The sequence below is a fragment of the Numida meleagris genome, chromosome 23 (assembly GCF_002078875.1).
Source record: "Numida meleagris isolate 19003 breed g44 Domestic line chromosome 23, NumMel1.0, whole genome shotgun sequence".
NCBI lineage: Eukaryota > Metazoa > Chordata > Aves > Galliformes > Numididae > Numida > Numida meleagris.
The window spans coordinates 5,761,666-5,789,211 of NC_034431.1; the positions used below are offsets into that span (position 1 = coordinate 5,761,666).

General features: G+C 52.5%; 2 protein-coding genes across 3 annotated transcripts in view; one reads left to right on the top strand and one right to left on the bottom strand.

Annotated features, from left to right (window-relative positions):
* Positions 1,059 to 10,141, top strand: CXCR5 (C-X-C motif chemokine receptor 5). The gene is made up of 2 exons (XM_021376197.1): positions 1,059 to 1,480; positions 5,387 to 10,141. Exons 1-2 carry the CDS (start codon positions 1,442 to 1,444, stop codon positions 6,461 to 6,463), a joined length of 1,116 nt encoding a protein of 371 aa, XP_021231872.1. The 5' UTR covers positions 1,059 to 1,441; the 3' UTR covers positions 6,464 to 10,141.
* BCL9L (B-cell CLL/lymphoma 9 like) overlaps positions 10,015 to 27,546 on the bottom strand; it is a 40,591-nt gene continuing 23,059 nt past the window's right edge. For both annotated transcript variants that reach the window (XM_021376193.1, XM_021376192.1), the window contains exons 2-8: positions 23,837 to 24,200; positions 21,624 to 21,746; positions 20,126 to 20,336; positions 19,541 to 19,625; positions 16,728 to 19,116; positions 15,625 to 15,891; positions 10,015 to 14,548 (exon numbers count right to left, since the gene is read on the bottom strand). In XM_021376193.1, the coding sequence (XP_021231868.1) occupies positions 13,389 to 14,548; positions 15,625 to 15,891; positions 16,728 to 19,116; positions 19,541 to 19,625; positions 20,126 to 20,336; positions 21,624 to 21,746; positions 23,837 to 24,137 (4,536 nt within the window). In that variant the 5' untranslated portion in view covers positions 24,138 to 24,200 and the 3' untranslated portion in view covers positions 10,015 to 13,388. The remainder of the gene's footprint in view (positions 14,549 to 15,624; positions 15,892 to 16,727; positions 19,117 to 19,540; positions 19,626 to 20,125; positions 20,337 to 21,623; positions 21,747 to 23,836; positions 24,201 to 27,546) is intronic.

Here is a 27,546-nt window from a genome sequence, read left to right on the forward strand (position 1 = left end):
GTAGTTAACAGATGGTAAATCTGACTGGGTGTGCAAAGCTTTATTTGTGATGATAACAGCAAAAGAGATGACTGCAAACATCAGAGGGGAGAAGATTCAGGAGTGAGAAGAGATCTGGCTCAGAAGGTCGGTAGTGTGTCAAACTGGTCAGTTGAAATGCTTGGTAGTTATAGAGCAGACCATCTTCAAGGAATGCATTTTATCAACTTTTTGTACAGCTGAGTAATTTCCTATTATCGGGATACCTTATACAAGTAAACATTTTTTGTTAGTGATAATATGAAAGTGTACCTGTGGCAGAAGGTCAGAGTTCAGCCAGGAGCTGCCATGCACAGACACCAAAACAGTCCTCAAATATTTATTGTTGGATTTAATTATAGTTTTATTCAATTATAAGTTGCTTACCTGCTGGTATCCTGTAAAATGGCATTGTTTTTAATTAAAAAGTATTTTATCTCCATTTATTTTTTGTCCATGCTCTCCTCTCTGTCACTTTTCCTACATTTAACAGTGCAGTGACACATGGATCCTGTACTTCATCTCTCTGTGGTAGCAATCACATAGTGCAGTATGTATTTGCAAGGGAAATCGTTGCCTGTGACCTTGGAGTGTGTTCCCTGAAGCCTGTTCATCCCCAGCCCACTTCTAAGGGCTGGACTCACAGCCTAGGAGATGCTTCCTGCTAAGAAGCACAAAGAGATAAAGTCCAATAGCACTTGCCACAGTAGTGTCTCCTTCCTCACTGCTGTGGCTCCTGCCGGGCAACTTGCTGGTACAGAGGCTCCAGGACGCTTGTGCCTGCCTTCCTCAAATTAGTTAACTTTCAGTTAGCTTCTAGATTAGTTAGCAGCCTCTGCTAACTAATGCCCTTCAACAGAACTGCAGAGCAGCCACTGAGGCAGCCCTTACCATCAACAACCTCTGCACTCCAGCCTGAGTGCAAGCAGGGGATAAAGCAGCAGGAGGAGATAGAGAACAGCTGTAGGTCCCTGAGGCTGGAGTAGCCAGGAAGACCCTGGCAGAGGATAATGGTTGTGCAGATGAGAGTAATGATGTCTGCAAAGTCTTACGTGAGGGGTATCCGAACCTGGTGAGATTTCGGGCACAGAGCTTTCAGATTGCCCTGGACTAGGACAGTACTAGTCAAGAGCCCTTGAGGGTTGCAGGATGGAACTATGGACTTCATGGATCTTCTCGTTATAGACCAAATGAATGTGGATTTTTCAAGCTTCACTGTGAAAATCAAAACACTTAAGAAAAAGCGATAAAGCAAGAGGCCAATCTTTACACCAAATAGCTTACCCTTCACTTGGAGCTCATTTGCCTTGCAAATACTCTATTGTTACTTGCCGAGTCCCTCCCTGCTCACATAAATGACTAACTCCACCCCAAAAAGAAGAACTTCTGCTGACCTGCTGCAGGAGAGGCAGATCCTGACACCATGGGGCCTGTCAGCTACTCGTCAGAGACCTATGACTTGGTGAGTTCAGCCTGGCTTTGCTTGTTGAGGAGGACAACGGGGTAGAACTGGTAGAGCTGCGGGTGGGCTGAAGGACCTGGTTTCAATGTCACCATCTTCTCATGGCTTCTGTTAGGAGCAAGAGGACCTGAGCAATTACTTAAGTCTGCACAATTAGACCTCACGTACCTTAATTCTTGACTTGAGGGATGAAGGAACTTAAAAGTGACGCTGTTGTGTTTGTGGAGAGCTAATGCAATGCAGTTACAGCTATGACGATTTGGGGGTGCAGAATGTTCCCATGCAGAAAGCCCCAAAGCCCCAGCTCCTGTGGGAATGGCCAGAGCCTCACCAGGAGAGCCTGACCGATGCCATCTTCTGTTCCACGCTGCCCACTGCTCCAAACGCTTCCCAGCTGGGATACCATAGGGAAACCCATCTCTGCTCTCAGCACAGCTGTTTGCATGGACACAATGTGGTGTAAAGCCAGCTTCCCTGTGAGCAGGCTGCCCGAGGCTCCGCTGGGAGGGAAATACGCACTTAACTTACAAGAAGGGAATTTGAAAACGAGGAAGATAAATTGCAAACACTTCTTCTAACTGAGGGTGATGACACCGTATATTCTGCCCTGTAGTTCTCTGCCCCAAGGTTGCAGGTGAAAGACAGCAGCTGTACCTTTTAGAGTGCATTGTGCTGTCCAAGGGGAAGTCCACAGCAGTGCTATCATTAGCCGGGTTCTATAACGTTGCAGCTCAGAACTTCTGTTTTCATATCGTGGCTCTGTGCAGCAGACCTCAGTTTTTGTTTATTTTCTGTCCCAGAGAGAAATGCTGGATTTAATTTTTACCAATTTTTCTGTCTCTTTCCTATACATTAGGGAAGAGAGAGAAGAACTGGCTGGGGAGGGGCCTTCCCTACACTTTTTGTTTGTTCTAATTTATCTAGCATAAAAAATCCATGACAAACGGGGCTTGTTCCTCCCTGGAACAGGCCATAGATCACACACCAGTGCCACATGTGATTTGGGGGTGGCACACGTTGCCACACTCAGTGCTTGCATCAACAGCGTGTCCAAAGAGAACTGCAAAAAAGGCCTCAAACCTGCTCTAACAAAGCAGCGACACAGACCTGCACTAACAGGAAAGGACCAGCTGACCAACAGGACAAATGCAGGCTGAAAACAATTGGAATGTTTGCACTGAGAGGGCATTTATCTCAGTAGTGCCCAGCAAGTGGGAGCCCTGACTTAAGCTTTGCTGCCCAGTTATCTGTGGAACTTTGTGGAAAAGTAACGCAGCAAAAATTGCGACCCCAATTCTCCATAGCAAGAAAACTTTGCCCGCTTAACCTTCCTCAGCTGCAGACTAGAGAGAGAAAAACATTGCAGAAGGACCACTGAGATCTCCGTGTGGTCTGCTGTGGTACTGAAGGCCAATTCTTATCACAGAGCCAACATGGCTCAAAAGGCAAAAGAGCACCTGCACGACAGGAGCGTGGTGTTTGCTCTTATATATGTGTTTCTCTCCTTCAGCACCTAGAGAGCTGAGGAGCAGGATCGCTGTCAGTAGCCTGCAGAGCTGCACACCGATGTGGGCAATTTCTGTTTTAAGGCTTTGGGAATGTGAGATGCTTCTCCTGGCCCTGGATGGGTTCTAAGGGAATGAGTCACTTGGAAAATCCCTAATAGCACACAGGCTGCTGCTCTTCTGCAGGCAAATGTTTTGACTGCTGGCAGTTATGCAGAACTGAGAAAAGCATCTGATGTGCAGAGGAGGCCTGCATGACTCTGCAGCGTGAGACAGAGGGGATCCCTGAACAAAGAGTGCGACAGGATCGTGCCTCCCATTGCCACGGCCTCGAGCATGCATTTTACTGCTTAGTTTCAGGAAAAGGCCCCACTTTACGATCGTGTTTCCCCTGCAGTGCACACACACAAATTGCTCTGGCTGTTACTACCTTTGCAAAGGTGCCCACGTGCAGACTTTTGCCAGGTCAGGTGGCCACCTGCTTCCAGTCTGGAAGGAGTAATCACAGCACAAGCCTTGGCTTGTCGCTTTCGGTGCATCTCCTCCGGCTCAGGTCATCTGCCTTTCCAATCTGAGCCTGGATACACGCTTTTCATCCTTTCATGTTCATCTTCAACTCATCTCTGTCTGCTCCCACCCACACTCGCTGCTCGGAGATGCACATGAGAGGACGCTTCAGATACAGCTCTGTGCACACTTCCTCTGCCCGTGGCGAGTGGCTTACAGTAAGAGCCCTACCTGCCATCTTATCTGCAATCAGATGGTGGCTGATAGTGGCCTCTGCACCTCCAGCTCTGACTGTAGGGTGATGCTGGAAACCATTCTGCAGCCAAAGCCATTTAACAACACATACGCCTCTCTCCTGCAGCTGGTGTAGTTCCATGCAGCGCTCCAGCATTCTGGCCAGCACACCCAGCCACTGCCCATCATCTCATTTTTCCCTTTAAAACTGGCACTGTTCAACTTCCCTCCAGTTAAGCTATGCCTGTTCCAACATGTTTCCTTTGGGATTCTCTAGAATGATTACCCCAAGTCCTGAGCAGCCCTGTTTGGTCATTGTGCCGAATTGCCCAGAGAGGCGGTGGTGCCCCGTCCCTGCAGACAGCCAAGGTCAGGCTGGACGGGGCTGTGAGCACTGATGGAGCTGTGGGTGTCCCTGTGCACTGCAGGGAGTGGCACCAGGCGGCCTTGGAGGGTCCCTTCCAACTGAAACCATTCCATGATTGACACTTTCCCCAAGGGCTTGCTTGCCCTCCTACCTTCCACTTCTTGAGGACCACCTAAGCCTTTCATTCACATTCAGTAATGCTCTGTAGACTTGTGCTTCTTCAACACCCCCAGGCTCCCCTCAAAGCCGCATACATGGTTTCAGCAGTGCAGCAGTTTGAGCTGAGCACTGCCACATCAGCTCCTTACCTGAGAAGGCTGCTTGCAGAGGCACCCAGCACATCACTTGGGGAAGGCTTTTAACTGAGAATAAACACAGTCACCCTTTCTAACAAGGTACGGTGCAGAACTTCAGGTTACTTGCAGTCACTTGACTTAGCACATGCAGGGAGAAGACGAAAGGGCAAAAAATCCCCCCAAATTAGCTCTAAATCTGTCTAAAGCAGGGCTAGTATTTTTAGATGGGAACTTTGGCTGCCGAGTGAAGGAGCAGCAGGTGCAAATGGCTACAGCTGGCAGTGAAAGGTATGAAAGCAGCAAGCAAAGACTTCCTCTGTGGTTGATGCTGTAGTCTCAGGGCTGGTCTCCAGAGAGGCTGTGGGTGGGGGAGTGCACAACAACTGCTGTGGAGCTCTTCCCGTTTTGTCAGTGACGGCTGAGCTTGCCACAAGCCTCCCGTGCTGAGTGCACATCTGAGCCCTTTGCTTTTGTTAGCACCAAGTTTCTGCCAAGTGCCTGAGGACAGAGCATGCCCACCATCTGCAGCAGCTCTACCATGCTTTCCTTACCGGCTGTCAGCCCAAGGTCTGAGTGGTGTTTTCAGATTCCCTTTCTGGCTTTGACTGCAATTAATTCAGAACCGCAGGGTTCACCTGCAGAGCAGATTTCCCTCTCCAGAATCATCCCTGGAGCTGTGGCACTCCAGTGCCTCTGATGCATTCACTCCTCCGGCCGCTTCGTACCTGTGAGCAGGCAGGACAGGCTGTGCTACAAGTAGGTGGAAAAAAAAGTGAGAGAAGAGTTCTGCGCGTAGTGAAAAAGCAAATGCCTCCAGCAGGTAGCTCAGAAAAAAAAAAAACAGAAGTTGAAAGTGGTTCTCTGAATGCCAGAATATCCCCAAGTGTGCTAGTTAATGGTTAGGGAGTGCGCAGCCCTTCACAGTGGGAGATCTGGGTGACTGGGTTCTTCTGTTCTGAAACTGCCCTCCTGTAACCAGACTCTGTCTGTTCCCCAGAGCCAGGTGGAGCTGAGCGGTTACTACGAGGCTGAGAACAGCACTCCTTCTTTGGAAGGCTACTTCTGCTTCAATCCAGCCTCATCTGTGGTTGGCAACCAGAGAGACCCCTTCAGAAAGGTCTTCATACCGCTCACCTATCTGCTTATGTTTGTGTTGGGAACTGTGGGCAACGCCCTGGTCCTTGTCATTTTAGAGAGGTTCAAGCGGTCTCGAACAACCACTGAAAACTTCCTCTTCCACCTCACCCTGGCCAACCTGGCCCTGCTGCTCACCTTCCCCTTCAGCGTGGTTGAAAGCCTGGCTGGGTGGGTATTTGGGACCTTCCTCTGCAAGATCCTCAGTGCTGTCCACAAGATCAATTTCTACTGCAGTAGCATGCTGCTGGGGTGCATCGCGGTGGACCGCTACTTGGCCATCGTGTACGCAATCCATACCTACCGCAAACGCAGAGCTCGCTCCATCCACCTCACCTGCACGGCCATCTGGCTCTCCTCCCTGCTCTTGACCTTACCCGATCTCATCTTCATGGAAGTCTGGACAGACGAGAGCAACCGCAGCATTTGCTATTTTCCAGAGGCTGGGATTCACGGCAACAACGTGTGGCTGGCAACTCGCTTCCTGTACCACAGCGTGGGTTTCTTCATGCCCCTGCTGGTCATGTGTTACTGCTACATGGCCATCGTCCGGACTCTGTGCCAGTCCCAACGCCTGCAAAGGCAAAAAGCTGTCCGCGTAGCCATCCTGGTCACCGGTGTGTTCCTGCTCTGCTGGAGCCCGTACCACATTGTCATCTTTCTGAACACCCTTACCAAGCTAGAAACCTTCACCAAGAACTGCCTCCTGGAAGATCAGCTGGACACTGCCATCATGGTGACAGAGGCCATTGGCTTCACGCACTGCTGCCTCAACCCCATCCTTTACGCCTTCATTGGAGTCAAGTTCCGTAACGACTTCTTCCGGATCCTGCACGAGCTCGGCTGCATAAGCCAGGAGACCCTACAAGAGATCCTAGAGGTGACAAGGAAAGGCAGCGGAATCGAGTCTGACAACACCACCTCTATCTCCACTTTCTAACTCAGACAGGTTGCTGCAGGGCAGAAATGGCCTGGCCATGCCTGTCCAGCACATATGTGCTGTGTCCCAGTCCTAAGTTTCACAAGTGTCCTCACCACTCTCTTCATTCCTCAGGAAACCGAGGTCTGATAGCCACCTAACACCCTAATCCCACCAGATAACTTCTGTGGTTCCTTCTGGTTCACGTACATTCCGAAATCTGTCTGGCAGCTGTTGGCAAATGCTGACTGTCCCATTGTCAGCCTGGCAGGGATGGAGGGACCAAAGCAGGTTGAACCTGTTGTTACCACATCTCCATCACCAAATTGACTGCAGGAGTCCTGTGCACAGAGCCAGATGCAAGACTGAGTCACGGGGCGGGGGCAGGAAAAACGCACAGCCAAGTGGAAGTGGAGCTGCATCAGCGAGCGAGGACTGAGGAAAGGACAAAGCTGGTTCCCATTTCACCTGCTCACATCACTGGAGACATGCCCAAAGGAAGCAATGGGGGACAATTACCATGACAGCTAGAGCAAGAGATGCAGGTAAGACCATCAGGGTACCCAGAGCTCATCCCAGTGGCAAAGGCCAGACAGTCTCTGGATGGAATATTGCTCCTCCCGCTGCGTGACGTCCTGCCACCCAGTCACAGCACGTCGCTTTTCCCAGCACAGCTCACTCCGGGATGCCAGGATATGGACTCGGACTTGACTGCTGCAGATTCCTCTCCTGACATCAGCCACATCCTTTCCTGTTCACTTGATTTGTTCATAGCTACGGTGAGCTACTTGCTGAAGTAAATGCCTGAGTATGCAAAAGCTTTCTTCTAGGGAAGATGACTGAACAGATGGCTTCAGTCTTGTGACTGAGCACGGAGAAAATGAACCACGCGTCTCTGTGAGGCTGAAGGTGTAACCTTTTTTTTTCCCCCTTTTCTTTTTGCAGCTCATTGTACATCGCTTTGTGCGTTTTGCCCCAGAGTAAGGTAAAACATAGAAGAAGATGACCTAATTTGCATCATTTCTGTTTGTTTTCAGTGGGCTGAGAGGCAGCATTGCATTTTGCTCAGAACTGTGCTTTCAGATATTTTTGTTCCACCTGTACACACAGGGCCTTTAGAGGTGGGGTGCATCCAGTATCCAGGTTCACGCAGAACAATCCTGAGTGCTGATCTTGCCCTGGACCACGAGCATCCAGCAACTGCCTGGGTCAGGGCTTCTCGATAACAAGTTGGTCCTAAACAAGAGTGGCAGGTTTATACCATCACTGATTATGACGCCACAAGCTGGCACACAGGGCAGCCCCAACAGACTTGTGCAGCTTGCTGCTTCCTAGTAAGTCAAAGTGATGTGTCAGCCCGTACACAGTGTTGCTTCCTTACATTTTTCTCATTAGTTAAGCGTTGCTCTGGCCTCCAGTTAATGACAGTCACACACATGCTGTCATACAGGAATGACCCTAACCACTGGAACGCATTAAAATCTGCTGTTCTACTCACCTCACTGCTTATATGTAGCTGGAACAACACCAGTTTTGCCGCTGCAGGAGGGATTTGTGTGTCTAAATCCACTCTGAAGTTCAACCCATTAACACAAAGCGCAGTCACAGCCTAACTTCACCATACCCAGTCACACTGCAGACAGCGGTCGTCACGGAATGGGTCACATCAGACTGCCCAGCTCAGGCAGAGATCTGAATACGATTCTGACATGACAAGGAAACTCCTAAAATGTAAGGCATTTACAGAAAGAACAGCCCAGCAGGGGCCAGCCCAGCCCTGCAGAGCATCTCCTACAGCAGCACACGGCTTCCTATTCCTCATGAGGCAACCGAGCCACCCAGGGGACATCGCTGGGGTGTTTCAGCAGAGCACCCTGCCCCACACAGCGGCCACGGGGCCGTGACAGGCAGCGAAGCGTGCACGAAGCACAAGCCAGCAAACGCATGAATGAACGCGTGCCTGGGAGTGCTGCAGAGCAGGGGCTCCCCGCACGCCCTCGTGCAGCTCGCTGTGACTCACACACGGTTTCATTTTCCTTACCGAGAAGAGGACCTGGGTCCTTACCCTGATCACCCAGCGCTTGCAGCTGGGCCCCGCTCCGTCACCCACCGCTGCCCAGGAGGGGTGGCTGGGAGCAGGTGTGCTCAAACAGTGCTGGGACAGGATCCACAGCAACAGGGAACAGAGGAAAATGAGGCTGTTTCTCACGGACAGCAGCTGAAGAAGGACTGTTCCAAGCTACAGAAGCGAGAGCAGCCACGTCCAACCCGTGGCCCTGTGCCATCATGGTGGCAGCCCTGACCCACACTGTGCCATGGGCACTGTGTGGGCTGAAACCAGGGCATGGGGTTTTGGCAGCACGGACATTTTCATGTTCATCCATGTTCAGGGATGAAGCACAAGACAACGAGTAATAATTCCTCAAAAATCTCTGACCAACACCATGAGACCTCTCTGCAAACTGCAGCCATTGCCACCGAACCAGACTGACGCGTTAGCTTCACATCATCATCATATATCCCACTACTTCGATGGCCTTGTTGCTCTTTTTACTGTTTCAATAAAAATATTAAAGGTTAAAATAAGTTTTGTTACTTACATATATTGACTACACTGTATGTTTTATGAGGGCTGCTCCGAAAGTAATGCCTCCTGTTTTATGACGTTGACCCACAACATCAGAGGCGGATGGTGGTGGTATGGCAGTAGAGGTGGAACCTTCCCACCCATATCCCGTTCCATGTTGTTACCGTGTGACAGATGGCAGCAGAGGGGCAGGCTGACACAATGGTGTCCGACATGGACGTGTGGATGAAGCAAAGGTGTGTCATTGAGTTCCTCCATGCAGAAAAGATGTCGCTCACTGACATCCATTGATGCTTGGTGAACATTTCTGGAGACCAAACAGAATGCATAGGTCTTGGTGGCGACTACACTGAAAAAATAGTGTGTTGTAGCTGAGAATTGGCTCTACCAAGCAGAGTTACTGTGCTCATTGTAGCAGCTGTAGTTTCCATGGAAATATACAGGAGGCATTACTTTCAGAGCAACCTATGTACATGCAACCCAGGGAAGCCAAAAGGTTGGACACCCACGGGCTACAGGATGGGCTGGCACAGCAGAGGATGGGACAGAACAACAGCACAGCCCAGACTCAGGCAGCAAAATCCTCAATACGTCAACGAACCACATCAAGCTGCGTAGTCAGGTCCTGCTCCCACCTGGAAGAGGCAGCAGCATGCAAGGAGCTGAGGAGGTCCACACCATCCACTCCATGCAGACTATGGGAGGCACCACATGGCTGACTCTGCTGAGAGCAGGGGATGCCCTGAATTTCACAGCAGGGAAGTTCCAACTGGGGTGGACTGTCAGCATACACTGGACACAGGTAACTCTTGCATCCCAGAAGAGCTCTTCTCTCAAAGTTATTTACACTGGGGCCAGGTGAGCACCCTCATCAGTGCTGTGCCACCCCAGGTGACATTAACTGAGCTCCTCCAGGCTGCATGCTGTGCACACCTGCTTGCAACCCTGCGGGACATCACACAGACCACGGATAACAGGCACGAGGTCAGGTTTTGAAATTTGTCTTTTTAATAAAAAGGCACCTATAAAACAGGTCAATACATTACAGGCAGCACAGATACCCAAAAACAAGCCTAAAAATTGTTTCAAATAAAAACCAATAAGATGTCTTCACATATTGTATTTATATATTTATATTTATATATATATTTATATAATGGTACAAAATGACTGGGGAAGTTTCTCCATGGGATGATAGAGAACAGGTCAGTCACCATTACCTCAATGTGAAAGCTAATTCCAGGTGCTTGATTATTTGACTGAAAGATGCTGTTTCCCAATGTTTACTTTTTGGAGCTGAAGAACACTGCAACGTCATGGTTAAAACATGGGCAAACCTTTTACTGCGATTAGGTGGAGTCAGTACACAGAACTCAAGCTGAGATGCTGAGCAATAAACTACGAGACATGAGACTAGACACAGCTCACAGCAGCGGGCAACCAGCTGACGGCAAACTGCCCCGGTCTGATAGGGTTAGTGCTGCTCTCGGGCACAGCTGGGAGCAATGTCCAGGCAGAGGTGCTCTGCAGCACCTCCTCTCCCCACGGTTCACCCATCACAGCAGTCGGGGTAGGGCTGGCTGGCTTTGGGGCAGCAAGATTTTGCAGGAGAACCCTGACTGCTGCTCTGAAGTCCGCAGCTCTGAAATAATGCCAGGATTTCCCTTTTGTATACAGGCCTGCTGAGTTGAAAGGCTTTACTTCTGAGTCATTCACCACTGGAGGACAGGTCTCCCTCCTGCTGTCAGGCTGCCCAGGGACTGCAGGGAAGGTACCGGCAGGCAGAGATCTCAACTGGGCCAATAGAACAGCTGTCTACAGACAAACAAAAAACTTTCCTTTTATAGAAAATAGTATGGCTTAAAATTAACTGAGACTGGCTGGTGGGTGATGAGCAGGGTAGGGGGCCGGCAGTGGTATTTGGATGTTTACAAGAAAATACCGGCAGCCAGCACCCCGAGGTGCAGCCAAGAGAAGCCACAGCCTTTCAGGCCACTTGAGAAAAAGCTGCATGTGTTAAAGCCACATCCTCCCACATGAAATGCACACTCTGAAAGGATGGAGAATCCAAACAGCTACAACATCAGGTCCAAAGCATTAGCCCTGGGTTGAAGACTATTTCTCTTTGCCCTAAATGCCAAGGCAGGGACGAGCACTTTCTGGGATTGTTCCTTTGAAAATGATGCTCAGTCAGATCATAACACAAAGCACAAGACCAGAGTGAAGTCCCTTCTCAAATCCAGAGCCGCACTTCCAACCTCGTACTGCTCTCTACAAAATATCCCACTGGCTCAAGGTATTCCTCATTAGATTATGTGGATACATCTTATTACAGATCTGACCAACACAGCCACTGAGCTGACATTCCAGCAACCGACAGCTTTTCCTAGCAGCTTGCAAGATGACAAAAAGCTCTGCCATTCCCTCCCTCCTTGACAGTCTCCCTTTCCTCCTGTGGCATCAAATAGGGAAAAGCGAGTGCTGCTACAAGAGAGGTAGTAAGCAAAGTCCGGTTTTGCAGAGATAATCCTCCAACTGGTGTTCATGTGGCAATCAAATGCCCTGAGTTCACAGTGGGATACCCATGGGGTACACCATGCTGGAATGGGGTCCCTGCAGAGATCCAAAGACCCTGTGTGTGCAGAAGGGCACGTGCTTTATCCTACAGTCCCTTCAGTGAACAAATACAGGAAAAAACACCAGTGCTGCGTGCAGGAAGACCTTACAAAATGGAGGATGGGGAGGGCGAAGCACATCCAGAAAAGCCTGCGTTGTTCAAACAGCTTCCACCAGCCTAGGAATAAGAACCTCAGCCTCTTCTATCAGAAACATGGAGCAGCCTGTGGACAGCTCATGGCACAGAGCTGACATCGCACAAGACAACTCTGATTCAGAAATGCAGCACTGCACGCAGGTACAGCTCCCTGCAGGCACTCAAGGCCAGGTGGGATGGGGCCCTGGGCAGCCTGAGCTGGTGGGGGCAGCCCTGCCCATGGCCGGGGGGTGGCACTGGGTGGGCTTTGATGTCCCCTCCAACCTGAGCCGTTCTATGATCTTCAACAACAGTGGCTCCCCAGTGCTGTAGGACAGGGCTGCTGCAGGGAGCTCAGGGCAAGAAGAAGCAGAAACCACCTGTGAAAGCCTGGATGAGGGCAGCATGAGGAAGGAAGACGTGGGAGACCTGGGAGACCCATCAACAGCAGAGAGAGAGAGAGGGGATGCGGCGTGGTCATGGAGGGCGATGGGTGGTAAAGGACTGGTGTAGGAAGGCTGCAGAAGAGCAGAGTTCCCAGCTAGCCTCTCCTGGAAGCACAAGAATGAAACACCCAGCTCACGTCAGAGACCCTCCATCCCTACACACCACCTTGCATGCAGGGAAAGGAAAGGCCCAGAGACAACGTGGCTGATGGAGACCTTCAGGCCCCGCATGTGATTACCGGCAGAGCCTGGATCGTTGCTGCATCCGTGTCAGCCAGCTGGCATCTTCCCTTTCACAACCAAAGCAGCAGTGACAGCTGTGTCCTAAGGAGCTACAGCCCTGCCTGACCAAATGAGCACTGTTCCAGTGACTGGGGCCGCAGCTCTGACCTGCCCAGCGCTCCTCAGTCACCAGCTGTGCTCTTGTGCCCAGCACAGCCTCCACAGGGGCCTGAGATCTGCAAGGAACCACCCTGCACGTGCAAACCATTCAAACGCAAAGAGTCACTCTATAATGGGATCTCCCAATGCCCTGCACACCCTGGAGGATCCTCCTGCCCCCCCTCAAGGAAAGCTTTCAATCCTTGTACACTGTTGCCTTTAGCAATTTTTTTCTTTTTTTTTTTTTTCTTAAACATGTTTTGAGGCTTCTATTAAAACACAGAAATACAGAACAATTAAAAACCAGCACAAGTTTTGCCTTTCTCAGCGACCTATTTACAGCTAGTTCCCAAAACCCTCTTACACAGTTTGGTTGCTTAAAAGGAAAAAAAAAAGGAGAGAGAAGGAAACAGACCAAAACAACAAAACAAACAAGCAAACAAACAAAGAACAAAACAAAACAAAAACAAGGAAAGAAAAACATTTGACGGAGGAAAATAATAAACTGCCACAGGGTCTGGAAGTCCCTGGTCACCACACAGGGTTCAAAATTAACAGCCCCACTCCCAGTCCCTCCACCCTCTCCTTCCCCCCGAAAAAGAAAGGAAAAAAAAAAAAAACAAAACCCCAATTCACATCAAGTTTTACTGCACATCTGGTTTTCTGTATAGAGGCAAATCCGATATGAAAAGCATCCCGCTTGGTGTCCTCCACTGGCGTTGGCCCCCAACCCGCCCCCAACGAAAGGTTTAAAAACATTTGTACAATCAGGCCCATGCTTTAGAAAGGCAGGTTAGCCATGTTCCCCGGCCCGGGGATGTAACTCATTTGGCTGTCCAGGGAGACGCTCCTCTGCCTCATCTGGTGCGTGACCATTAGGTTCTGCTGTGGTGGGGGCCCCATAAGTGAGCCCTGAGGTGACATGATGTGTCCTGTCTGGGCATACATCTCCCCCGACACAGACATGCTCCTCTGCTTGGCCTGCATCAGCATGAAATTCTGCTGGGCCATCAGGCTCTGCTGCGGAGACATCATGCCCTGGTGCATGCTGTTGCCCATCATGCCTTGCTGGGGCGGTATGCCTGTCCTGCCCAGCATGGGCACTTGTCCAGGATGGCACATGGGCATGCCGAGTCCCCTCTGCACGCCCTGCTGCCCCGGGAGGCTGGGGGCATTCATACCTGGCCGCACGGGGGGCTGATCAGCCATCATGTTCTGCAGGTTCATGAGGTGGAGGTTGGAAGGCTGTGATTTGGGTGCTTGGCTGTCACTCTTGGGGAAATACTGCAAGGTGCTGCTTGGCTTCTCCGATGGGATGATCCTGGAGAGGTCAAACTCGGGGATGCCCGTGGGGGTGGGGCGGATGACCTCACTGAGCTCAGGATCGTTCAGTACCGATGCCACCCCGGGAAGCACAGCTGGGTAGGGCTCGCCGATCCGAGGAGGGATGTTCTTGCCCATCATGTGCTGCTGAGGAGGCATCTGGCCGGGCTGCTGGGTAGGAAGGTCCTCAGGTGGCAACGACATACCCGGTGGGAAATGCTGCTGCATGCCAGGGCCACCCGCCCCACCAGGGGCCATGGGCATGCTTCCCGCAGGAGACTGCATGGCGTTGTGGGGCTGCTGCATGCGGGGGAACACGAGCTGGTTGGAAGGAATCATCTGTGAACTGTTGGGCACGGGGCCGCACTGCTGGTTGAGCGAGTCCTGCGGCCCTGGGGGCAGCATCATGGGGTTCTGGGGGGGCACACCTGCCCCTGGCGCACTCGGGTGCATAGGAATGTTGGAGCCTAGCGGGTTCGGGGAGGACATCATAGAAGTAGGGGGTGGTTCGTGGGAAAGAGGCTGCTGACCAGGCAGGTTAATTCCCATGGGGCTCTGGGAGGATCCAGGTCCCACGGAGTTCAAGTGCAGCTGATTCGTCTGATTCCCTGTCACACCTAAGGAGTGGAAAAAGAGAGGAGAGTTAACTCTACCCACAGACCTCCTGAGGCTGCAAAATCCACACCCTGCAGAGCCTACCAGGCCCTACTGCTCAGAAAGCCCTGAGCTCCAAGTAAGGGCACACAAGAAGGACTTGCAAAGCATCAACATCCGAAAGAAGGGCTCCAAACTTCAGCTCCCCAAGCCCACAAACAGCGCAGAACTATTCTAGCTTTGCTCACTGCAGTGCCCCACAGAGGAGTGACCCTTTACCACAGCCTTCCAGCTCCTCCTCTGATCACACACTGCTGAGTGGCAAGAAGCAACAAGACAGAAGTGTCAGCATCCCAAGACAAGTGCTGTCCAGGAGGGACAAACGGGCTCATCAGTACAGCAGAGCAAACTGTTCGCAAAAAGGCTCAGTTTGAGAGGCAGCAGGTGCATTTGCATGCTCGTGGCCAAACTAAATGACTTCTTAGCAGCCAGAGAGTCAACAAGTTGATTTTTCACTTTGAAAACCACCGAAAATATTTATCAGATAGGTTTAAACCCCAGCACCAAGTGGTACAGCCTGCTGGAATTCCCCTTCCCCTTCATACCGAGCACAGAATGACGAGAAGCAATCATTTGCCTAGCTGTCCTCATCAGTGCCACCAGCTAGTGAAGCGTATCTGGCTGTCGCTTACTGAAATCACAACTGTGCCAAGATACAGCCTTGCTTGTGCAGGCACCTGGGCTCCATTGAAAGCCGCCAGGCTCCCAAGCCCTACTCTGAGCATCCCCCTACTGCTGCAGATTCCAAGCAGCGGCCTTGTGCCTCATCCTGGGCCTGAGACATCTCCACCTGCAGTGAAAACCCAGGGCCAACACATCCACACTGGGTCAAAGATGTTTTGAAAGCTTCCAGAGCTCATGGGAGAAGTGTGCCGGGCTGGGCTGTGTCCATCCGGGCAGCACAGCCAAGCCAAAAGCTGATGGAAACACGGTGGAGAAGTGATGTGACTCTTAGAAACAAGGGCAAATTTCAGCTATTTGAGAAGGAAGTTGGTGAGGGAACACACCAACACAGCAGCCCAGCCCTACAGACACATACCTGCCATACTTCCAGGTGGAAGCATGGGCCTGTCTGGCAGCAGCTCGTCATCAGAGGTGGCAATGGTTTTGATGGCATTGTGGTAGAGTGGTGTGGAGCTGGGCATGGCATATTTGGACATCTGAGACATCATCAGAGAAAGGGGGTTCTGGGAGGGAGATGGATCTGGAGAGGAAGTAAAAGGCATGTTGGGGTTCATGGTGCTAGAGGCTGGTTGGTTGCTGGCTGGTGCGGAAGAACTACTCCTGGGCCCAGAAGGGAGAGAACCTGCAAGCAAGAGAGAGCACAGCTTAGCACTGCCCACACACTGCAGCTTGTTCCCATCAGACAGCAGCTCTGTTCCCTCCTTACAATGGTAGCCATCAGAGGAGGCTGCCAAACAGGGGGCAAGTCCTCAGGACTCTGAGGAGGCTCCAGAATTCTGATGGATTTCCACTTCAAACCGCCCATGACTTCCCAACTCAGACACATGTTCTTCTACCTGTATCACAGAGCATGAGCTAAACTACAAGCTGCTCCACCTGCCTTTCAGATTACTCAAAAAGGCCCTACCAGGATTCCTGGGGAGAAAAATACTCCACAAAAATTAGGGGAACACACAGGTGTGAGTGTGTCCCCACTCCTGTGAGGGCATGCAGGCATAGGGAAAAATGGCCTAGCAAAGGAGTGGCAGAATGCAAACACAGACCACAAAAAATATAACTCCTGCATCATTCCAGTCCATCGCTCCCATGGCATCTACCCCAGGTGCTGCAGGCAGCACTTGTCCAGCCTTGTGCCTGACATCTCTGCTGACTGTCAGGGTAGAAACTGCTCTGCAGTGTCAGGAGGAAGGGGCTGCAGATGTACTCTGGGCTGCCTGCAACAAGCAGCCCTCGTGAGCAGAGCAGGAAGGAGAGCAAGACGTGCTTCACACGGTACAGCAAGAATGAGACTACAGCCAATCCAAGCAGGCTGGATTTGGGAAATGGAAACCGCAGGAGGCGACCAGTGCTGATCCTAAGGAGCTCTGATCACGGGGTGCTTGTTCCAGGATTCTGGATGCTCACACACTCACCAAAACCACACATGCAGGCACACTAGCACACAAGACACCGGCGTACCCTGATCCAGTCCTGCCATGGACGTGGAGGAGTTCATGCTGAGTGCCTGCTTGCTCTGGTTGACTCCTGGGCTGGGCATTGTGGGTTTGGGAGATGGCACCCAGCCCGGGGAAGGAACGGCCATAGAAGGGGACTTCAGGCGGCTTGGTGAGCCAGTCGGAGAACGGACGTTAAGTGAGGAGCTCATCACCTGGGGAGACTTTAGGGGTCCAGACTGGTTAGAAGGTGGCATGCTGACCATCTGCGACGGCGTCTGTGGAGACTTGAGGTTGGCAGAGGGTGAAGTAACCAGTGGGGAGTGCACCTGGCTGAGGGTGGGGGACTTGAGGTGACCCATGCTGGGGGAGTTCATCTGGCTGATGTTGATGGTGAGGTCAGAGGGTCGGCGGCCCAGCCCCCGGGAAGGAGCTGGGTGCATATTGGCCAGGTTTCCCCCTTGAGCAGGAGCGGGATTGGAGGCTGGAGGCAGAGGGATGTGGCTGAGTCTAGTGGTACCACTGATGCTTCCGACAGGCATGGTGCCCTGCTCAGGGCTGAACATGTCTGAGGCACTGCCCATCTCCTGAGGCATGTTGGGATAAGGCCCTTGCCCACTTGAGAAACTTTGTTGTCCTTGGCCAGGGAACTGGGAAGGAATCATCATTTTCTGCGGTCCCCCCAGCATTGCACTGCCGTTGCCATTCTGAGCCCTTGCCCTGGCCAGCTCCTCGGGGCTCATACCCTGGTGGGCCATCATGTCAGGGCCCCTCATCTTCTGCGACATCATCATCTGCTGCTGGGGGGTCATCTGGACATTGAGGTTCATGTTCATGTTCATGTTGACATTCATGTTCATGTTGAGGTTGCCAGGGCCCATGGGTGCGTCCATGTCCCGAAGGCCTGACTGGCTCATAGGGGGACTCAGTATCCCTCGAGTGCCTGCAAAATCCATTCCCATTGGGTTGCTGCTCAGGCTGTCCCCTGCTATCTGCCCAGCAAACATGGATGGATCCATCTGTCTGTGAGCCTGTATCATCCTCTCCATTTCCATACCCTGGCTCATGGAGTTGCTAGTCATCCCCATAGGCCTCTGCATTGCCACAGGGCGTTTCTCCATCAGCTGGTGCCGCAGAATCTCCTCCCTGGCACGTGGATTCATGAACCTTTCAGGGTCCCCTTGCCCTGATGGGTAGGGCAGGGAGCCCTGTGGAAAGTTCCCGGGGCCTCCCATAGGAGGCAGATCATCGTTCCACCCCATGCCAGGCCTGACTGGCCTCTGCATGGCATTCATGGGCCCGAGTGCATCCAAGGGCATGTTCTGCATACCTCCAAAGCCAGAGACTCTCTGTATTTGATTTCCAGGGAATCGTGGCCCTGGGAAGGGTGGCCCTCCCCTTAACTGCATAGGGTCCTGCACATCCATGGGTCCCCGGAGCTGGCTGCCCATGCCTGGCGGCCACTGCTCTCCAGGCTTACTGTGGTAGGGTGGGGGAGGGCCACGCATCATCATGCTGCCCATAGATTGCGGAATCATGATTTCCTGCATGGGTCGGCCATGGATGCTGATCTGCTCCTCTTTCCGGCGCTTTTCTTCATAGTATTCTTCCTGCAACTTCCTCCAGGCCACTTGCTCTGGTGTCAGGCTGTCCTGGTTCAGCCGCTGCATCATCATGTTCATCTGCTGCCCCATGTCAGTGCCTGGGTGGTGGGGCACCTCATGTTCCAGGCTGGGGCCACCAAGGCTCTGGGTCTGGGAAATCATGGACTGCAGAGGCTCTTCGTACTTCTTCATGCTGGCAGGGGGTGCGGGTGGCTGGGCAGGGGCAGCCTGTGGCTGAGGGGCAGTCCCACCCTCACCCGCGCTTTGGCTGGACTTCATGAACGGCTCAGCCTCCCCACTGCGCAGCAGCAGGCGCTCAATGTCCCGCAGGGTCTGCAGAGAGCGCTCTCGGTGCTCCAGCTGCTCCTTCGAGAGCCCTTCTGAGTTCATAGAGTTCCTGGGGCCCAGGCCTGCCTGCCCATTCCCCTGCATCCCTGAGCCCGGGCCCTCCCCAAGGAGGCTGGAGCTGGACGTGGCAGAGTCCACTTGCCCAGGCTGCATGGTGGTGGTAGATGCAGTAGGCGTATTGGGGTGGTTACTTCCAGGCTGGTTGCTGCCGCTGTTGTTTCCTAGAGAGTTGGGAGTCAGTTCTCTTCGGACATCTTCACTTGTCCCCTCCTGGGGCAGGCTGTTGGGTGCAGGCAGAGCTGTTTGGCTGATGGCTTGAGGTGGAGGAGGAGGCTGCGGTGGGGGAGGCTGAGGCTGTGGCTGACTTGCTTGAGGTGCTGGTGGCTGGGACTGGGGAGTGTTGGCAGTAGGAGGGTTAATTGGAACCTGCTCAGCAACTCCCAGCACTTTAGGAGCTGGCGCCTGATAGAGAAAAAGGAAGACAAAGTGAGGATGAAAATACTCTAGGTATTCTTCCCATATCCTGCAGGAAAACAGTCTGAAACATGCCACATGGCAGCTCTGCCTTCATTCCTCGTGGGGAAGAAGCAGGCCCCATCACATGGCCTGGAAATACACAGTTATGTATTCTGCCCACATATCTGCAGGGCCACATATTGTGCCCCAGCCCAAATTCTTCACAGTTTACAGCAATCAGGACTCATTCTGAAGAGGCTTCAGAGAAAAGCAGCTTCCCACACCGCTGAAAGGGAATCCTGATTCCTGTTCCTCCACAGGAATCTCAGGATTCCTGTTCCTCCCCCAGGAGCTGGGGGAAATAGCCATGTCAGAACGGAATGGTCAGCAGCACTTGCCAGCAGGAGCATTTGGTTCATGGCCAATATACCTGGTCTAGCTTTGCCCGTGGGACGTTTTGCTGATGATAGGCCAGAATGGAGTCAGCTCGGCCCTGCAAGACAGCTTCCGCAGCTCTGGGGAGAGAGAATCAACCAGTCAAGATCAGACATTGTGCCCCATCCCAGGCCCCAGGCGCCACCTCCTCTCCACAGTCCTATGGGAACAGCGAATTCTTAGGAAGTCAATAAGAAGGGGGGATATTCTCAGAGTCCTCCCACCTGTCCTGCACAGGCCACAGTGAGGTTCTCCAACTGAAGATCACCTGCCTTGGAATTTCCCTCTTCCCATGTCCTGTGCTGGGCCTTCTGCTCAGCTTTGTGCCTGCTGCTCCATGCTGCCCTATAGGTGGCTGTTTCCAAGATGCTCTATCACACAGAATCTGTGATCTAGCAAAAAGCCCTAAAACTCAGTCTTGCTAGACTCCGTGGCTGAGACAGTGCAGAACAGAAGTGAGGAACTGAGCGGAGAACACCAAGTGTTACGTGGCATTCCCTGTGACATCCCAACCCCATAGATCCACATCAGATCAGCAATCCATACTGCTTTGGGTGAATGGACAAGATCTACTGCTTACGTGTTAGCAAGGTGCGTTGTAAAGACGTAGACGAACTGTGAAGGCTGCTTTCCTGTTCCACTGCCTCCACCTCCCGCACCATCCGACCGTAAGCCTGGGGCAGTACCATGAGGTGTGCTGGAAGAACTGGTCTCATTCAGGTTTGGCAGCGGGTTGGACCCTGGGCCAAGCTGCGAGGCCGTGGACATTGCAGGATCTGCTACATTACAATCTGCGGGAGCACAGGACAGGAGTTACTAAAGCCAGCACTGCAGGAGAAGCAGAGCAGCCTTTGCTGAACGGCACTGCTGCCTGTACCAGAATGAACAGAGGAGATGGAGGAAAGAAGGAAGGCTCCCGACACCACCAGATGGCAGCACCCGACCAGCAGTCCCCGCAATCTTGGTGGCCAATGTCCCCAGGCACCCAAGAGGCCCAGCTCCTCCTTTGGTCTCTCCTTCATCTCAGGGTGGCCCCAGGCTCATCTCATCTCCCTTCCCATGGTGGTAACAACAGGCACCCGGGTAGCAGGGGAAAGAGGAGATGCTTTTCACCAGCGATAATTATTAATCATCATTAATTATTGAGTAATATTCCTAATTAATATTAATAAGCATTGTAATTAACAGCAGCATTCATTGCTTTCCTCTTGCTTAGCTTCATACACGCGCTACAGCCAGTGAGTCAGGCTCGCTCTTCTCTTACCAACAGTGAACACTTAGACTAGCAGTCAGCCCGGGGCAAAGCGGTGGCACTGACAGACACGCTCAGTGGGCAATATTGGCGGTAGGTGGACGGTTGCACTGGATGATCTTGGAGGTCTTTTCCAACCTCAGTGATTCTATGATTCTAACCAACTGGCAGGAAAATCTCACAGTCTTGCCTTCCATCCCGGTCCTTGTGAACCACACAGAGATGCAGAGATAAACATCTTGGAGAAGATGGCTGTTGTGCACTGGCAGGCACTAAGGCCACACATCACAAAGTTTTATGTGAAGGGGGAATGTTTGCTGACTCACAGTGATATTGAACTGCCACACAAGGGAGAGCACTTCTTCCAAAAAGAAAGAAACAGCCATGTTTTTTCTAACATCTTGCACTCCGGTGGACAGAAAGAGATGGAAATTAAAGCAACCAGATCTGAAAGTTCACAAAATCTTCATACCTACATAATTTCAAAACATCAGCCTAAACTTTAGGGATAGCTAGCTGGGCATAACTAATGGCCATGGCTGGAAGAACTCCCTGCTCACGTTGGCCAGCTCAGCCTTTCCTGAACCACTGTCAAGACATCTAGACATCGTTAGCCTCATTTGCACAGTTGAAGGTATCTGGGCGGCACGGACATCCAACCACACAATACCTTCCCCCTCCAGCATCTCTGAGGCATCTCCACAGAACAAATCCCACACCTCACTGCGTGGCTGAAAATACCCTCAGAACACAATGACCTGCCACACTCCCAGGAGAGATCAGGCTTTTTTCAAGATTCCAGGCTGGTGAGGAGGTAGGCACTCACTGTGTGCACTGCTGATGGGCTTGTCGTCCTCCTCGCTGTCTGGCCCAGAGCACCATTCGTCCCCACTGTACGGCTGCTTCCTTTCCAGCACGCACCGCCGCTTGCTGCGGGGAGCCACCTCACCTGCAAAAGGACACAAGAGTCAGAAGAGCTGCAAAGAGCTGGCAGGGGGCTGAGAAAGCTGGGGCCCTGCCTGGCTGCAATGAAAGTGGTTGGGAAGCACAGTGTGCAAGGCCAGGCTCTTCAGCCTGGAGCTCACCAAAGCCCAGGCTTGCCAACCATGTCCTGCAGGTATCTGGGCTGGCACTGAGACAGCATCCCCTGAGCGGTGGTCAAGGGGCAGCCTGGGGATGGTGTGCCAAGACCCCAAGTGGCAGTGGGACCCACGCAGGGCTTGGCTGTGTTGTCAGACATGGCCTCCTGTACTCTGAGCACTGTGCCAGAGCTGCAACACAATCCCTTCCAGCAAGGCCTTGTGAGGGGCCCGGCATGAAAGCCCTTCAGCAGCAGCACTGCCTGGCCTGGGGCACTGCTCACAGAACACCTCTGCAGCCCACGCCAGGCCCAAGCTGTTATCCTGTGGCTGAAGATGCTGGCAGCTCTGTTGGACCCAAGGATTATCCTGAGGGCACAGCCCAGATGCTCACTCATCGAGGGAGGCACAGTGCTGGCTAACAGGAAAGCACAGCCTGTACTAGACGTCTGCCATTCAGAAAAACTCAGAAACAGGCACAAGAAACAGACAAGGAGCTTGTGAGAGGCCTGCTAGGTTCCTCCCCCGTCCCTTGCCGGCTCCCACAAGACAGTTCCTGTGAGGAGACCTCCCAGGTGCTTGCCTTGCCTGGCTCCAGCAGAGCACTAAATCCTGCAGCTCCCCACCAGGCTGGCAGTCAGCACTCGAGATCCCTGTCCTCCTCCCCGTCTCTGCACGTGCACTGGCTCTGCTCCTCCACAGGTCTGCAATCCCACGTGCACAGCCATCCATCCTCCCAGCCAGACACAGGGCTGCACGGCTGATGCAGTACTGAGCAAGGCTCTTTTTCTTTTGGTTTTTTTTTTGTGGGTTTTTTTTTTTGTTTTGTTTTGTTGTTTTTTTTTGGCTGACCAAGGGCTTCAGAGAGCAATCAGTAGCAAGAAAGATCATTAAAAGACAAGTAAAACACTTGTTCTGAATCTTCACTTGAACTGAAGGTGTTCACATCCTCGGCAGAACAAGAGACATGGACTCTGCTCTTCGAAGCCACCCATCTGGCACGGGCCTTTACACCCTCTCTAAACTCAGATGCTCCCTCCACTTCACAGCTCAGGTTGGTGCAGCTTGGAAATGAAGCAGCTTGACTGAAGGCACCCAGGAACTCGGGGTTAGGGTTAGGAATAGGGACAAGATGACCTTTAAAGGTCCCTTCCAGCTCTAAGGATTCCATGATTCTATGATGGATAACTTCCAGCTCTCTGTTAACTCTCATGTAACATTATCTGATCACTCTTTTGCATATCATCTACCCGTTTATGGGCCATATTAATGCAAGATGTCAGCGAACTGCAGGAGGATTCAGGCATTCCTGATCATGTCATTTCAGTAGTTTTCCTGCGTCACATGGAGCCATCGGGCACCAAGCTCTGTGAGACGCAGGACAGCATGGGGAAAGCTGGCTGGGACAGGGAATTCAAAGGATTTGGAAGTACTGACTCAGCCCTTTTTTGGAAGCCACGTGTTTCTACATAAGAGTCATCCACAGCTGATGAAACCATGGAGCTGTTCAGACAGTGACCCTCGCAGCACGTCCTTGCTAACCAAGCAAGGAGCTGGCAAGCTGCAGGAACACCACAACGGCAGCTCTTTGCCACCAGAGAGGAGCCTGAAAACAACTAAACTCTGTCCTGAGCTGAAAGTCTGTGCATTGCAAAGCAGGGGTGCTCAGAACAGTGTAAGTGAAGCAGGCTGGTGTTCAGCAGGCCTCAGACGCTCATTAAACCCACAGTCTCAGACTCTTGATGTAACCAGCAGTTTAGGGAATGACCATACTCAGCCACTCTGGTCCCAGAACTGCAGATGAGACAAGTGGTGATGCACAGGCTGCCAGGGTAAGCTCAAAGAGAAGCAGCAGCACTGAAACACAAACCGCTCACAGCTGCTCCGATCTCTGCTCCTACCAGGATGCTTGGAGCAACCGAGAGAAGGACTTCTGTACCACGGTTTAGGAGCACATTACCTTTTGATTCTGTGTCCAGCGACGGGGTGCCAGCTTCTCTCTGCTCTCCGGAGTCCACTGAGATGCTTCGTTCCCGTTTCACCTTGCCTTTCAAGGAGCTGAAGTTCGGGACAGTGTTCTGGCTGTTTTTCAGTCCAGAGTTGCCAGGGGAGATCTGGGTGGCCTTGCTGCCATGGCTGCCCGCACCCACACCCTTCGAGCCCAGGTTGCAGGTGGGTGCTTGGCTCACGTTGTGGTGCTGGGCCGGGGCACCGCTGCTGCCTGCCTTGCCATGGCTGGGCAGTTTGTTGTCAGGGTGCATTGGATTGGCTGAAGCGTCCCACAGCACCAGTGGAGGGAGCTCCCACGCCCTTCTGTCACAAACCTGCAAGAGAAGAGGGCAGAGGGTGAGCACAGCGCCCAACACAGCAAGGCAGAACCCGGAGCTGCTCGTACCACATCGCTCAACCCGCAGCTCAGCAGCCAGCCCTGGGCACCGCGGCGTGCATCCCTCGTGGCTTACGACTACCTTTGACTTCCTGCATGGGACAGGCACTGCAGGACTTCAGCCAGCCTCATCTCAGGAGCACTAGAATGGGCTGCTTAGCGTGCCCATCTCCAGCTTTAAGGATGCAGCTTTTGAACAAGAACCTGTAGTGTATTCATTTCTAAAGCCTCTGACAGTGCTCGTGCAGAAAGAAGAGCATCCCAGGGAGAACTGCTCCTCAGCTCTCCTGCATCAGAGCCTCACATTGACCTGCTACAGCCCCGTCATTACTCTTCTCCCTGCCACAGGCAACTTTGGGGAAGGAAAGCAAACCACATGTTTGGGGAAGCTGAGGTATCCCTGTCTGCTTGCATACTTCTACGTTGTTTGCATGACACCCCCTCCACACAGGCAAGAACCTTTCCCTTGTATAGGCAGACGCATTTCCCAGCATGCAGGGGTTACTGGGACCACGCTCCTCCCATCTGGACTGACCAGCCCAGATGCTGAACACAGATTTTTTCTGCCACCCTGGGACATGCAGCACCAAACCCTGCAGCTCTAAATAGAACACAGCGCCCAGCAGCACCATGCACACCACCTCCAACTTGCTGGTGACAGCCACGAAGCACAGGCTGCATCTTGCAACCAACTGCCAGGGAGTTCCCTGCCTGTAAAATGGACTTCTCCACACCTGCTCCCTGCACCAAGGCTGGTTGGTGTGCAGCAGTGTGCAGCAGCGTCTGGCAGAGCAGCATGCGGCAGAAGCCCTACTGCACAGCCCTACTGCACAGCCCTACTGCACAGCCCTACTGCATAGCCCTACTGCACAGCCCTACTGCACAGCCCTACTGCACAGCCCTACTGCATAGCCCTATTGCACACAGCCTAACTGCACATCCCTGCTGCATACATCCCTGCTGCACACAGCCCTACTGCACATACCCCTACTGCACAGCCCTGCTGCACAGCCCGCCCAGGCGTTCCTGCCTAGTTAGCGGCATCATTTGCGCACAGCTTGCCCTATCACCGCTTCCTAACTAGCGACTCGTTAGCTGCTCCCTCCTCCTCCCCGCACACCTCTCTGAGGGCTCCGCTCTAGCCCGGAGGAAGATGGTGAGCCACAGTGCTGATTAATTTTCACAGCACATAAGGGAGTTGCTAGCCCTTTAAGCGTCAGCCAGCCTTGCTCGCGCGCTCTCGTTCTCTGGGGACCTATTAATAGCAGCTGGAAAGATCACATCACTCTCTGGATATTTATACCCCTCATTCCACACCAGGAGAGATTTATGTCAGAGCCGCGGTCCCAGTGCCTGCCCAATTGCTCTGTCAAAGCGCTTGCAGGGGGAGGGGAGCGGAGTGGGAAGGGAGACACAGAGAGGGCAAGCGGGGAGGAGGAGAAGGTCCATATGGCACAGACTGCGGCATTAAGCACACATGCTGCCTGCAATCACAGGCTGGCCAGCCTCGGGGAGCCTTCACCCCGCTGGAAGAGGCTGCTGCCAGACAGCATTCCAGAGAGCGAGCCCTGCAGCAGCTCGCTCAGCGCTGCTGATGGCCCCCAGCCCCTGCCTGCTGCTCCACCAGCTCCACACCGTGCAATTTGTGCAACGCATTGCAACGCTGTCCTGAGGGTCACAATCTGATGAACACCCAGATGCCGCTAGATCAGCCAGAGAGGAGCTACCACCACTATCGCTATCAACGAGGAGACGCGAGTCCGCCTGCGGCACATCTGCATGAACACAGTATTTCATTCAAAACAGATCCCAAAGTGCTTCACCAAACATGCTCAGCAGCACTGCAGCACAACCCGAGCTGCAGCACAGCACAGCACAGATGTGAGTGTGCTGGGGAAGGAGGGAGAAAGCCAGGTCCCTGCTAAGACCATGCCTGCAGACTCCAGACGGATGTCAAGGTGCACCCGCCGTCCCTCTAGTTCTCAGGTCAAACTCATTCAACAACGAGTCAGAAGCAGGAAGGTCCCTCCCAAAAGGCCCAGTAGTAACCACGGCCCTTTCAGCAGCCAAAGAACCACAGAATGGCTCAGGTTGGAGGGGACCTTAAAGACATCCCCACCATACAACCTCTCATCACAGCTCATCATGGAAGTTCATCAAGTAAAGGTGCTTCACTCACGGACTAACACGCGGTCAGCCACCTCAGGATGCATCCCACCCCATGCAGCCTGGACTACGCTCAACCAGACACCCCATTCAGGAAGACAGACATCCCTCAAAACGTCGCAAGGGAGGAAGGTCATCAGCCCTGCAGGACCCAGCAGCTGTCCCAAAGAAACCTTCCGGTGCAGAGCAGCCTCACGTGCTGTGAGGTCCCCTACAGAACGTTGTGTTCTAAGGGCATCTATTTAGCATTCCTCCTTTCATTTTGGGTGCTCCAGGGAGGACATCCCATACCTTGCCTCGGCTGATGATTGCACAGAAAGCCACCCAGAGCTGACTGTGATCCAGGGAAATTCTCCTATTCCAGTCTTAACTGAGACCAACCACACCACACTCGCAAATCCTAATGGGAGAAAGGCCAGAAGCAACTGCCTGCAGATTCTACTGTGCTCTCAGAAGTAGCAACAGTTGGATCTTGTTGAAGAGGCATGGCAGGACTCCACCCCAGCCTCCCATCTGTCTGGCTGCAGCACGCTGATAGACATCTTGATTGCTGCGAGCTCCTTGCACACACCCCTTCCAACCAGATTCCAGCAGGCATGCCACGCATCTGGGCCACAGAAGAGGATTAATTAGAAAGAAGATACACTGACACGGGCAGACAAATGATCCAAAATGTCTTGAAAAGAACACGAGAAAAAGGAGATTGCATAGAAATCTGGCTCCCTCTGCAATTTAGCAACACATACGCTCCAGCCCAGCAGTTTTAAAGACAATAGAAAATCTAATTCCCAGTGGCTAAAGTGAGGAGCCAAGACTCCTGGGTCCTACCCCTGGCTGCCACCAGATCCATGAGTGATCTGGAGCAAGATGGGTTTTGTCTGGTTGCCTTGATTTCCCCATCAGGAAACAGGGAGCCAACCTACCTGACGAGGGGAAAGAGCACACAAAGCTCAATCGATAGCTCTGCTGAAAGAAGTGCTGTATCTAAATGCAGAGGGAGAATATTTGTGTCTTGTACATCTGAAGAGCTTTAAATCAAAGACTTGGGCAGAAAATAAACCCCACATGAAAACAAGGAAAACTGCTTTCAGTAAAGCTCCACTACGCTCTGAACAACA